The sequence below is a fragment of the Diabrotica virgifera genome, chromosome 8, assembly GCF_917563875.1.
Source record: "Diabrotica virgifera virgifera chromosome 8, PGI_DIABVI_V3a".
Lineage (NCBI taxonomy): Eukaryota > Metazoa > Arthropoda > Insecta > Coleoptera > Chrysomelidae > Diabrotica > Diabrotica virgifera.
The window spans coordinates 130,403,519-130,418,265 of NC_065450.1; the positions used below are offsets into that span (position 1 = coordinate 130,403,519).

A 14,747-nucleotide genomic window follows, 5' to 3' on the forward strand; every position below is an offset into this window, starting at 1 on the left:
TGTGTTCTGGTAAAGGTTCTTGAGCTGTTGTTATTTTACTTCCAAAAATGTTGCAAGGTTTCATAGAAACTTTAATAAAACATAGACATAAATACATGTCTGACGTCGTCCGACGTTAATAACTATATGTTTGCAGTTCCAGGCAGTAAGCTAAAATGGGACAAAGGGGATGTTTCGATCCGTAAATTGACAAGCAAAATGATTTTAACAAACTCTGAAGCTATATCAAGCAACAAATTACGCAAAAATATTGCAACAGTAGCACAAATTTTAAGTATGTCCAAAAATTAAACCTAAAGAATTTGTCAAGTTTATGAGGCATGACGAAAAAATGCATGATGAATGTTATGAATTACCTGCTGACATTTATCACACCATAAAATCGTCAAAATTTTTAATAGTAATGGAAAGGGATTCTCTTCCTTTAGAATATAAAAGAAAATCTCTTGAAGAACTAGATTTTCACCACGATTGAGAAAAATGCGGAAGAACATAAAAAAAGCAATCTTCAAAATACGAATATTAATTTTCCAAGTATTGCAGGTATGCAAAAAGTTCAAAAAAGTAAAGCGTTGGTTGCAAAAGATAACGTTCTGGCTCAAACAAGTAAAGAATTTAAAACGGACAGTGACGATAAGTACTATCCAAATAAAAAAACTACTCAAAGCATCAAAAAACCAAGCAAGGGAAGATTCCGAATGCGATTCATATGTGCCTCCACAAAGAAGAAATATTAAAAAACAAACCTTTTAAGAGAACACTTTTCAAATTATATTCAAGATGGCGTATATCTATCTAGATAAAAAGATGAATTCCAATATTATAAAATCAAAAATTCAACATCTTATAAAAATAAAATATGTATGGCATATGTAAGTTTTTTATATGATGGTTAAGTGAAAATATAGAAATATTTTTTTTTTACTTTTTGTTGCTATTTTTATAATTTTTTTTTATTCTTAGATATAATAAACATCTAACCAACGCCTCAATTAAAGGGTTTGACATTTAAACAAAACATAATGAAATCATTTTTGTGGAAGAAAAAAATTAAATAGGTACCTAAAAACCTAGTTTTGAGTTTTTCTCAAAATTTTTTGAGATTAGGATAAAAAGACCACTACACAAATTGTAGATTTTTTTATCGCCCACAGCTTTTGCGTTGAAGTTTTTTAAACGATGCAATGTTTAGCCAGAAATTTCAGAAAACCATTTTTGCCCTTAAAACCACCCCACCTTCACCACCTTATGGATTATTTTCGTACACTTTGCTGTAAGAATACGTTTTGTTGGAACATTTTTACAGCTATGTATACTAGTTCACTGATTTTTAATTAAAATTTTTAAATAAACCGTTGACACTTTTTTCTGTGAGATAGGTAACATGTTTACTGCAAATAATAAATTATATCGTTAAGAGACTTTATAATTTTACTGTATAAGAGCAATAATTTACACAAAATAACTTGGCTTAGCTTAATTTATTGCAAAATACTAGCTTTGGAATATCTACTAATAAAAATTTTTTAAACATATAATCCAAACAAACCATGTTCATATCTTAAGCTTATTTAAAATATCAAAAATAACCATCCTTTATTTTTAATGTAAACAACAATAGAACATGTGAACAAATTCCCACTATTTCTTTACCTACATCCGTAATAAATACCTATACTACCTCTCGCTGTCCACCAAAGTTCGACCCACTCAATCCTTTATTCATTTTCGAATATTTGGCAACGCCGTCTGAGGCAACAACGTACCGGCTTTCATTCTTAATCATATATAGTTGTGAGGCGACAGCGCATTGGATTTAATAGTAAATTTATATATAAAAAAAACATTTAAAATCGTTTCCCCTCTTTAGAGATTCTTAATTAGAAAGTTCCCCTCATTGTATATATGCATATATTTTTTGAAAAAAAGAACTACAAAAGGGTGAGGCGAGGTCGTCATAGTTTTCACCGCGAGGCGACAACGTACCTTTTATCGATATATATATATATATATATATATATATATATATATATATATATATATAAAGGATATTAAGTAAGCGAGTACAACTATGAATATAGAAAAGAAAAATCATTGGCAAATAACTCGCAATGTGAATGTGAATACAAAATTAACAATATAAAAAGATGGAATGCAACTGCAGACACGTGTTTCTGACTCATTAGTCGTCATCAGTACAGTATAGCCAAGTTAGAAGAATAATAGTTTAACTTGGAAAAAGATCACTACAGGAGCAATATTACCATTTGTGACAACAATGTCAGAAGACCCTGCCTTTTAGGGCGACGACCAACACAGTGACGGAGGTAAAGCGATTTATTCGATTTTTTGCACCCCATTAAAAAGCTAAATAGTTGACATAAAATTGCAAAATTTGATTTTTTAGAACATTGAAAAAACTTCAAAATACCGATTTTTGAATGTTAAAAGTAAATCTGTTGCTTCGCAAATTGCAAAATAAATGAAAATCGATATTTGTTAATAACTTTTACTAAATTTAACTTAGAATTTTAGGGTTTCAGCCAAAGTTGGGTATATTGGTACTTAATAAATCCTCAAAATTTGAGACCGATCCATTAATAAGTTTAAAAGATATTCTAGTTGTTTATCCCAGAGACCTTTCCCTTGCAATAACATAAGACAGAAAATAATGAATATAGGGCAATTCTGAGTATGCCAAATGAAAGTAGAAGAGTGATAGTATCAAAATGTATTAAAAAAAGATTAAAAAATTAATTAATATAGTTAAAAATCTTAATGCGAAATTTTTGAAATTTTGTAGTTTATAAACAATTAGAATAACTTTAAAAAGATTATCAAAAATTTTCATATAAAAAATTAGCCTTGGTTTATTTGGGACAAAGTGAGCCATGTGTTTTTTTTTTAATTCACAGCTAATTTGTTTATAATAATTAAGGAATCTCATTGATGCTATTTTAAAGAATGGGATTTGTATTTTTTGTCAAATAATTTGCACTATCATTGTACCCTCATAGTACCCTCTACGAATTTTCAAAAATGTAGTTCAAATGGTTACTAGGGGGAACCTACAAATCCACTGAGTTCAAATACCGAAAAAGCAATTTCAATCTAATATAATTTTCTGTATCTCCGGATCAACTCAATGGATTTTGATCTTTCTTTTTTTAATTAGTATGCAATTTCTACGTCCATTACAAATGTGCAATTTGTTTATAAATTTATTAATTAATAAACATTCTTTAAACCTTTCTTGAAAAAATAATTTTTTTCCAAAAATCTATTTTTTAATCATAGTATCATTAATGATTATAATAAAAGTTAAAGTACACTTTAATAAATAAATTATTTTTATTAGATAGGTAATTATTTATTGAAGATAATTTATTTATTAAAGTACACCTTAACTTTTTCTATGATTAATATTGATAGTATGATTAAAAACATGGATTTTTGAGAAAAAATTATTTTTTCAAAAATTATTTAAACAAATTAGACTGTTTAATAATTATTAATTGTCTAGACAAATTGCATATTTGTAATGTACAGAAAAATTACGTACAAATTAAAAGAAGAAAGATCAAAATCTATTCAGTAAATCCCGAGATATAGAAAATGTCAATAGTTTTAAGTTGCTTTTTTAGTTTTTGAACTCGTGCATTTGTCGGCTCCCAGCTCTCCTTTCATTTACCACGACTAGTCACCATTTGAAATACATTTTTAGAAATTCGAGTAAAATACCAGCTTTTCGAATATGTAATATGATTTTTTCTACGGACAACATTTTTAAAGTTATTCTAAATAGTTTTATAAACTACCAACTTTCAAAAATTTGGCATTAGGATTTTGACTATATATTATATAATTTTTTATATATTTTTAATACATTTTGATTGATAGTATCACTTTTCTACTTTCATTTGGCATACGCAGAACTGCCCTATCTTCAATATTTTCTGTCTTATGTTATTATTGAAAAATTAAGGTCTCTGAGATAAACAAATAGAACAACTTTTAAACTAATTAATGGATCGGTCTCAAATTTTAAGGGGGTTTGTTAAGTACTCCAGTACCCAACTTTGGGTGAAACACTAAAGTTCTAAGTTAATTTTAGTAAAAGTTATTAACAAATAACGATTTTCACTTATTTTGCACTTTTCGATGCAACAAATTAACTTTTTATCTTTTAAAAATCGGCATTTTGAAGCATTTTCAATGTTAGAAAAGATTAAATTTTGTAATTTTATATCAACTACATAATTATCTTTTGAATGGGGTGCAAAATATCGAAAAAATCGCGTTTTCTTATCGATTTTTATCGAAAAAACGGAAGCGAACTCTAGGCAGGAAACAGGCAGGTTTTTTTCTAAGCGTCGATTTATCATACCTGCGTTAATCTATGGTTTAGTTGACTGAGGTTCACCGGTGTACTTAAGTTTTGTTTGGAATGCGTTTCTCATTGTCAGTGTACGTTCCACAGCTTTCGAGAAATGCCAATAGATGGCAAAAGGTAAAAAACTATCGCCATTTTGTACGACTTTTTTATGCTGTTTTTGAATAAAGTTAAATTTAAGTATTTATAGTCAAATAGTCATTTTAATAATTATAAATAAATGTAATAAAAACAAAAATAATCTTATGGTTTATCGTTAGGCTTAGTATAATAAAATAGGTTATATTTATAAGTATTATGGCAGCGTTTCGTGTTAATAGGGCTTTTCATTCACAGTCATTTGTTTCGAGCTTCTGTCATATGTCGTATAATCCGTGTATATTAATATTACACAGATTATATACAACATATGACAGAAGCTCGAAACAAACGACAATCGATGAAAAGCCCTATACAACGCATGCGTTATCCATGAAATCATCTGAACTGGGTTCTGAAATCTTTGAACGGCCGAATTCCAGCGTTCAAGTTGAACGTAGTTTAAACTGCCATCGGTTGAACGTGAATTGAGAAAGACGATTTTGACTTTAAACTGACGTTCACTAAAAGTTCAGGTTAAACTGGAGTTGAACTCGATATGAGAAATTGGCCCTACGAGAAAGGGTCTACAATAACTAAAAAAGTAGTCAGCTACCTGGATATTTCAGTGGCCCGAACATGGTCTATTTCTTGCTTATTTCCCTGGAGTAGTATTCTAAATCTAAATAGTGTATTTAAACTGATATTTCCTATTTTCTAATAACTTATCATTTTAGATAACTGTCGCAGCTGATCAGTGTGGAGATGGTAATTGGCAGTGTACCGATAGATTGTGTATTCCAAATGACTGGGTCTGCAATGGCGTACCTGAATGTTTCGATGGATCAGATGAAACTACTGGATGTAGCAGCAATACCGTATGTGAAGAATTTAAATGTAAAAATGGTCATTGCATACCAAATGAATGGCATTGCGATGGTCCCTAACAACACACAACATTCCAGGAATGTACTACCAAAGTTCTATCAATATTTGAATGTCCTGGACATTTAGGGAACATTCGGTGAACATCTGTTTAAATTATTCCTGGAATGTTACCATAAGACATTCTGTGAACATACTACCAATGTTCCTATATTTTAAGTTGCGAAATAATACATACGTGTAAGAGATACAACATTACTTATAACATACCAGACAAACTAAGTGACATTTTAGGCCTACAGTGCAATAATATGTCAAATTTAAAGAGTTTCCCAAGATTATAAACATACAAATGTAATAAAAATTATTGTTCGCGAATATTCAATTTGGAATGCGATTTTGTTAATAAAAAAAATACTTATAACTTATGCAAAACCCAAGAGAGGCATTTATATTTATTTCTTTTGCGTTCATTTTCAAATTCGCCGTGCATATATTTTTGTGCATGGCGCTTGAGAGGGCATCACGTGACTAAAAACGACCAACCAACGACCTCGCTTCGGCCATCTTGGCATCTTCATCTTGGCGACCTTGCCTTGCCGTGGATTGTTTTTAGTTGTATGTATTATTTGTGCTTTTTAAGAATATTTTTTTAATTCGGATACTTTTATAATAGCTTTAATAGTATTATTAACATAGTGCATAAAATGGTGTCCTGTTTTTAACGCAGTTGGAGTAGCAGAAACAAATGTAGATAAAAAAATCTGCAGGAATAACGTTTCAATTATGACAGAAGCTCAAAACAAATGACTGTGAATGAAAAGCCCTATTAAAAGGTTAGTATGCAAATGTGTAAACGAAAGCATGCCCTGTATCAAGATGAGGAGGACGCTGTCGCATTAGGTGGGTCCTCAAGCAATACAACTATTTCACGTATAGTAAATGACTTTAAATTGAAGTTAATCTCGGTTAATGTACAATGTTTAACAAACAAACTTTTAAATCTTGAGCTTTTTTCTAATGCTGAAAAACCTGACATTCTATGTATTCAGGAGCACTGGTGTAATGAGGATAATATTAATCTTATTTATATCCCAGGGTACACTTTGGTAACCCATTTTACTAGAAAAAATAAAATACATGGTGGAACTCTTATTTTATCTAAATCTGGGACAGACAAGTATGCAGTCTCAGTCGTTGATTGCCGTAAATTCTCTGAGGAAGAAAGCTTTGAATGTTGTGCTGTGACTATTTTAATCAGTAACTGTAAATTTCTAGTCATTAATGTGTACAGAACGCCTAACAGCAATCTAGATTCTTTTATAAATAATTGTTTTAATATTTTAGGTCATTTTCACAACCGTGTTGATAAAATTTATCTCTGTGGAGACTTTAATATCAACTACTTAATTCAGAGCAATGAAAAACTTCGATTAGATGATCTTTTTCAATCGTTTGGTTTGTCTCTTAATATCCCAAATATACCAACACGTATTTTCATGAATAACAATAAAGTAACTAAAACAAAAATTGACTACATTGCTACTAATAATATCACTATGAATCATACTTGTCAAGTCAATCAACCCAATATGGGTGACCATCTTGCCATTATTTTTGACATTGTTGTAAGTCGTAATCAGGATAGGATGGAATCTAATATAAAACAGCAGTGTTTTAGGTGTTTAAATGATAATAATTTAGACATCCTAAAACAAGACTTGATGAGGATTGGTTTTTACGAGGTATACAATGAAAGTAATATTAATAACGCTTTTATCGAATTTATGGATACTTTAAACTTTGCTATTACTTCAAACTGTCCCCTTAAAAGTAAAATAGGTAAGGACATGCATAAAAGTAAAGGTTGGGTTGATCATGACATATATGCTAGGAGTAAACAATTAAAAAACCTATTTAATGAAGCTAAAAACTCTAATAATAGTAACATCTGGAATGAGTATAAAGCTACCAAGAAGGAATACAATAATCTTATTGCTGAAAAGAAAAGGGAATTCAATTATCTTCAAATTATAAGTAGTAATAATAAACAAAAAACTATGTGGAGTATAGTAAATAAAACTATAGGGAGAAAGCAAAGTACTAATAAAATTAAACTCAAAATTGAAGACAAACTAATATCAGATGATAAAAATTTAGCTCAATATTTTGCATGCCATTTCAATGACAAAAATAATGCACTAAAAAATAGGCTTGACAATAACCCTCAAAACTGTACTTTATCACATAGGTGGACTATAGACAGTTTTGTTTATTTTCCAGTAACATCTGATGAAGTTCTTGATATTATTTGTGGTCTTAAAAATAAACATTCTTTTGGAAATGATGAATTAAACACAAGAATGATCAAACACATCAAGGATGTTATATCAGAACCGCTGGCATATTTAATTAACCTAGTATACAACACAGGTGAATTTCCTGAAAACCTAAAATTAAGTAAAATTGTTCCAGTATATAAAAAATCCGATCACACTTGTATTGATAATTATAGACCTATTTCTTTGTTAAATGTAATTTCAAAAATTTTTGAACGAGCTTACTACACTAGGATCATACAGTTTTTGGACAAAAATAATGCACTGTGTTCAGAACAGCATGGCTTTCGATCCGGAAGATCAACAGAGGGGGCTACTGAAGTATTTATGGAATCTGTCTATAGGCATCTTGATGATGGTCTTCTTGTAGTGGGTATCTTCTTTGATCTTTCCAGAGCATTCGACAGTCTTAAATTTGAATTTGTCCTTAACAAATTGTATGTCCACGGAATAAGAGGTAACATGTTAAATTTATTGAACTCATATCTTCTGGAGAGGAAATTCTATGTTGAATTAAACAAGGAAAGGTCAGACATCTTCAGTGTAGATGTAGGAGTGCCGCAGGGATCTGTGTTGGGACCACTGCTATTTCTTATTTTTGTCAATGACCTACCCGATCATATTACTCATGACCACATTGTAATGTACGCAGATGACTCATCTGTGATTGTATCAGCACATACATACGTAGAGCTTCAAAATAGAGTGTCAAGGGTTATCAGATTATTCCAAACATGGTGTACACAAAACTTGCTACAACTGAATATTGATAAAACATCGTATATACATTTTAGATGCAAACGAAATATGCCAGTTGTGTCTATTCCTGAAATTGTAAATATTCCAAACATAAAATTTTTAGGTGTATTCTTGGACCAGTTTATGAGTTGGGATGTTCACGTTGAATATGTTAATAAGAAACTAAATTGTTCATTCTATGCTTTAGTACAGTTGAAGAGAACACTCAGTATTAAAACTCTCATTAATGTATATTATTCTTTGGTTTATTGTCACCTTACTTATAATGTTACGTTATGGGGTAATTCCACAAAATCAGACACAGTGTTTATTAAACAGAAGAGAATTATTAGACTTATCTTCAATATTCCTTTTGGGCATACTTGTAAGCAAGTTTTCATTAATAACAATATCTTACCGTTGCCTTCCATATATATCTTGAAATCCATATTGTATATTAAGCATAATTTACATTCATTCAAGAGAAATTCTGATTTACATGCATACTCAACTAGGAATGCCAATCAGTTTGTTACTGTTGGTCACAAACTATCCAAATTTGAGAAGTCCACAGATTATGTGGGGGTCAGGCTATATAATCATCTTCCAAATGAAGTTAGATCTTTGCATCCGGTGAAATTCAAAAGAGTTGTGAAAAGTATACTATGTAAACATGCATTCTACAGTGTAGAAGAATACTTAGCAACTAGATTGCTGTTATGAGTTCTGTCTAATATTAATAATTTTCATATTTATCAATGTACATTATGTTAAATCTAAAATTTAAGTGTATGTATAGGTATTTGATTATGTGTCTGTGACTATATTGTGTTGTATATCTGACGTGTATATCCATCTTTATGATGGCAGCTGTAAAGCTATACCAATAAAGTATTCTATTCTATTCTATTCTATTTCAGAAAATAAATTAATACTATTAATACCCTAATAATACTATTCATAAAAAATCTTTTAAGTAACGTAGATATAACAAAGTGAATAAAAGGCATAAATCAGAAGAATTATTATTTTATTTTATAAGTTAATAATTGGTCATATCCATTTATTATTTTAATAATAATTGTGAATAAGCCACAAACTTCGCTTATTCCTAACTAAAATAGTAAATAGAGATAGGTAATAACAAAAGGATTTGTAAAACTAAAATAATTCTTTTTGCGTTTTTGCTAGTGTATGCGTTTTTGCTAGTGTATGCGTTTATAAATAGGATGGTAGACCACACACTATAATATGCAGTACCAACTAATGAATACACAGAATATTATAGTCGATTTGCTAAACTCAGTCTCAGTACTAATTACTGTAATTTTGGCAAAATTGGCCAAAAACAAAAAAAATTACCTACTAAAATCACTAGCCAGTTGTGTCTGAGTTTGGGGAACCGACTATACTAATAAACAATTTCTAAGCTGTTTTATAATAATTTTGTGAGTTCATTAATCATATTTTTTATTTAAAACTAAAATTTGTTAATAATGCTTAGTAATGCATATATTTTGTATTTTTAGCTTTCCAGAAGATCCTGCGAAGAAGACATGAAGTATAGATCAGATTTGTTAATAGAGGAGTATGTTCAAAACACTTTTTAGAAAAAGATATTGACAGAACTTCACTTTCATCTGTTCGTTTGAGAGACTGTGCTGTTCCAATAGCTTATGTCACACAGGTATATGCATAACCTAATTAATAATACAGTCCGTACAATATAGATACTGTTGTAATTCATTATCTACATCGGAGATCTAAGTTGACATTGTTGCCCAACTACAAAAAATTTTTGAATTCATTTTAAGTCAAATATATCACATAATTATTGCGAAGTAGATTATACAACAAAACAGATTAATATTCAATGTAAATAAATAAAAACATCAGAAATCGAAAACAAGAATTAAGGTATAATCGTATGTTACAGTTATTAAAGTACCAAGGGTATTATAGGGATATACGTTGACCGAAAGCGTTATTATTATAATACCTGTGGTGCCTTCAACGTTTAATGCCCGACTAAATTATTCTTTATATGCGAAAAATTTGAATGAATTTTGAATTGATTAGTTTTTAAATAAGTACATTTACCAGTAACAGTAGTAACGTAATTGTGGTAACCATAGTTTTACTTAGGTTGATATTTGTCAACTTGACAGTATCTAAGTCGTTATTTAAATTTAATGCCCAAGGGCGTTATATCGTACTTAACAGACTTCGAAATGTCATTATTTGTCAAATAATGTACCAGTAGGACATTAAAGTAAATAATAAAAACAATAAATATAATGAATACTAAATACTTATTTGTTTGTGAAAAATCTATTTCTTTGTGGCTTTTTTGTAATTAATTATTCTAATGGGGAAATAAGCCACAATTTACTTGAAAAAATAATTTTATTAAGGTTTCTACTTCCACATCGGATGTCGTTGTCAAAATACAAAATGTTCATTATTATTATTTTATTTATTAAATATTATTTATTATTTATTTAAATATTATTTAATATTTATTTTTTTATTATTATTATTTATGCATATTATTACCTGTAAATATTATTTTCTTTTAGAATCAGCTGAGAGAAGTGGTCTACAAAAAACCAGAAAGGAAACGGAATATGTGGCTACGAAAAGCAAAAGAAAGGTTTACAAAGCAAATGTGACACATTTTTTTATAATATTTAGGAATGTCAGCAAATTACATTAAAAAATGTATGTAAAGATTTTTTGCAATAAAAATGTTTATATTTATCAAGGATGTATTATTTGGTATGGCCATATATCGTCAGTGATGTGACAGTACCTCCTATCTGTTTTTTTCAAGAGATTTGTAAGATAGACTAAAAACTTGTTTCGGCCACCTCCTGTTTTCATATATTTTTTGACTTGTTTTGCAGTAAATTCAACTATCTATTTACTACAAAAAAAGTCAGAATACGTACGAAACCAGAAAGTGACCTTAAAAAATGTTTTTCGTCTCCTGCAAACCTCATGAAAAAACATATAGGAGGTATTGTCACATTACTGACGATATATTTCAGTGAATGTCTAAAAAATATACTGTGAATGTTCAAAGAACGTTCGTAGACATTCATGGAATGTTCTAACAAGACATTCAGTCTAAAAATATACTGTGAATGTCCAAAGAACATTCATGGAATGTTCCAACAAGACATTCAGTCTAAAAAATAGACTGTGAATGTCCAAAGAACATTCGTAGACATTCATGGAATGTTCCAACAGAACATTCTAAGAATATTTAAAATGCTGACACAGCACTTTCCTGGTACTTTCCAGGGACATTCGTGTGCATTTGGGGACATTCCAGGAATGTTTTCAATGTCCTGTGTGTACATTCTAGGAACATTCATGGAATGTTTTGTGTTATTAGGGGTGTTAATGATTGCGGCGATAAAAGTGATGAACAAGATTGCGGTAAGTAGATTAATATGTGTCATTATATAATACATAATAGCAGTGCCGGTGCTAGGGTATAAGGCGCCCGCCTGCAATACTAGCTAAGGCGCCCTTCGGTTTAATTAGGTATTTACCTATATTTAGATATTTTATCTTCTGGCAATGGTACAAAATGTAATTAGGATGTAAATATCTTATTTAATTCTTATTATCTAAAAAAATTATTTTCCGGATTAAAATTTTTAATTTTAAATTTGGATTTTAAATTTTAAAATCCATAGCATTTTGAAAATGAGTTTGTCACACACTACGCATACTGGAGCCGTGAATAAAATTCTATTGCATTGAAAAATTTGAAAGAAAATAATTTTTCTATGATTTTGTGCAACACCAGCAGAAAAAGGTGCTCATTTTGGCGCCCCCCAAACAGGGTCGCCCGCCTGCAATGCATCCCTTGCAGGCCCGTTATCGCCGGCCCTGCATAATAGAGTACAGTAGGGAGGTCACCAAATATGTTAGTCATTTGAATGTAAATGTAAATTGTAAATTTTTAAATGGTTTTGGACAGTGTTATTTTAAGTGATTATTTATAAATAGTAACCCCCTCTGTGGCTCAGTGGTAAGAGCGCCTACCTTTGGATCGAAAGGTCCGAATGGTCGTGAGTTCGAATCTCACTAGGGTCAGGAATTTTTCGTTTATTATAAATAAATAAATGAAAATAGTTTCTGTCCTTGTGGGATCGGTACTCACCGGAGGGACCGCAGACGTTCAGATACAATTAGCGTCTCTTTGCAAAGACAATGACGTCCACTTTGCAAAGTAACAAGACACTCTCAACACACACACTACACATTACTCTCCTGAGTTAGTGTGATAAGTTATAGTCTGAAAAATCATTATAAAATTAACTGGCCAGTTGGTTGTGAAAACCGGTGCCAATAAAACACAAACACACACATATTTATGAGTAATAGGTATCTACTCAAAGTTCTACCATAATTGTGAGTTGCTCTGCTAAATGTGAAATGGAAAATTTAGCTCATTGTTAAAGCTGACTGTTCAAGCCATTTTAATATTGGAATAATTTCAGTTTTCTATTTTATACATCATGTATTTCAACATCGGTAAATTGACGTTTAGTGCAATGAGTCAAGTATATTAATCAGTTGATAACATAAACGATAACATAAATAGAAGATACAGTAATAATGACGGATAACAACAATGATTACAACAATAATTATAACGCTTTAATGAATGCTGTCATGAATACAGGCTGGAGATGAATTTGAAGAAAACTAAATGCATGATTATGACTAAATTAGCAGATGCTCATCCGATTAATTATATTGAAGAAACTGTAATTGAGAGTGTATATATACAGGGTGATTGATTAGTAGGATATAGATCAATAGCTCCGCTATAGTAATAGATAGCAATAAAAGTTAATAACAAAAATTTTATCCACCTTTGAGCTTCACATTACAAAATTAGTTAGAATGTTACAGGGTGTTCGATAACACAGTGGCAGACCAAACTTTTGTTTTTTTAAATGGAACACCCTATATTTTATTTTAAATTCGAAATCCTGTTAACTTCTCCATCACAAAAATATAAAGGTTGGTTATGTTATACAGGGTATTTACAAAGTTATAACCAATTTTATATGAAAATCGTAACAAGTTAACTCCCTGTATAAATAAAAATAAGCAAAACAACAATGGTTTATTAATGCCATATTTTTTAACGTATTGTCAAAATTTTCAGGATTGGTCGATATTGCTAATTTTCTTTATATCAAATACAGGGTGAGTCAAAACGCAAGTACATTATTTTCTCAGTAATTTTAAATGGAACACCCTCTATTTTATATCACTATTGAAAAGTACCATTACCGTACTTTAATTTTTAAATAGCATTCCCTATGTCTAAATTTATTGGTTTTCGAGATATTTTCATTTTCAATGAACCAGTAGCGTGGCCACTCAAATCACCAGAATTTAATAAACTGGACTGATTTTTTTGGGGTTACGTTAATAATGAAGTTTATAAAATACCTCCAACAACAAGGGATGAAATGAAAAATAGAATACAAAGTGTATTTCGATGTGTTAGTTTACAAATGCTCCGTAGAGTAAGTAGCTCATTCAATGATCGTTTTTAGGCGTACATAAATATGTTAGGAGATAATTTTGAACACCTTATGTAATTAAATATTAAAAATATTTTATTAAAAGTAGCTTCTAATCTTTCAAAACATGTTTTTTTGCAAAATATATTACTGATAAATTATGTTTCGTTTTTTATTTGTTACATTGTTATATTTACATACAAAAGTAGGTAGTGTTTAATTTTCTTCACAAAATATTGTATTTTGTGTTTGTGTGTTTTGTTTTGTAAAATTTATTACTAATTTTCTTTGTTTATTTGTTGCATTTACATAAAAAGTTAGTTTTTAATTGTTTCAAAAATGTTGCATGTAGTGGTTGTGTTTTGTTTGTAAAATGTATTACTAATAAATTATTTTTATTTCATTCTTTGCTACCGTGTTACATTGATTACCGGATTGATAATCGGTAACCTTCAATTATTGTCAATTCAGTCATGGCTTACTTAAAATTTGGATAAATTTAAACACCTAAAATAATTTGCTCTGAAAAATGAAAATATCTCGAAAACTAATAAATTTGCGCATAGGAAATGTTATATAAAAATTAAAGTACGTTAATACTTTTCAATAATGATATAAAATACAGGGTGTTCCATTTAACATTACTGAGAAAATAATGTACTTGCGTTTTGACTCACCCTGTATTTGATATAAAGAAAATTAGCAATATCAATAATTCTTAAAAAATTTGAAAATAAACAAAAAAATATGGGATTA

At 29.8% G+C, this 14,747-nt stretch overlaps 2 protein-coding genes across 2 annotated transcripts in view; both read left to right on the top strand.

The window, feature by feature from the left end:
- Nucleotides 1–11,364, top strand: part of LOC126890419 (sortilin-related receptor-like) — a 73,342-nt gene extending 61,978 nt beyond the window's left edge. Inside the window, exons 3-5 of the mRNA XM_050659327.1 lie at nucleotides 5,209–6,192; nucleotides 9,963–10,120; nucleotides 11,013–11,364. Coding sequence (XP_050515284.1) covers nucleotides 5,209–5,418 — 210 coding nt within the window. The 3' untranslated portion in view covers nucleotides 5,419–6,192; nucleotides 9,963–10,120; nucleotides 11,013–11,364. The remainder of the gene's footprint in view (nucleotides 1–5,208; nucleotides 6,193–9,962; nucleotides 10,121–11,012) is intronic.
- A 452-nt stretch (nucleotides 11,365–11,816) lies between these two features.
- Nucleotides 11,817–14,747, top strand: part of LOC126890264 (putative vitellogenin receptor) — a 244,250-nt gene continuing 241,319 nt past the window's right edge. Inside the window, exon 1 of the mRNA XM_050659122.1 lies at nucleotides 11,817–11,877. Within this exon, the coding sequence (XP_050515079.1) occupies nucleotides 11,817–11,877 (61 nt within the window). The remainder of the gene's footprint in view (nucleotides 11,878–14,747) is intronic.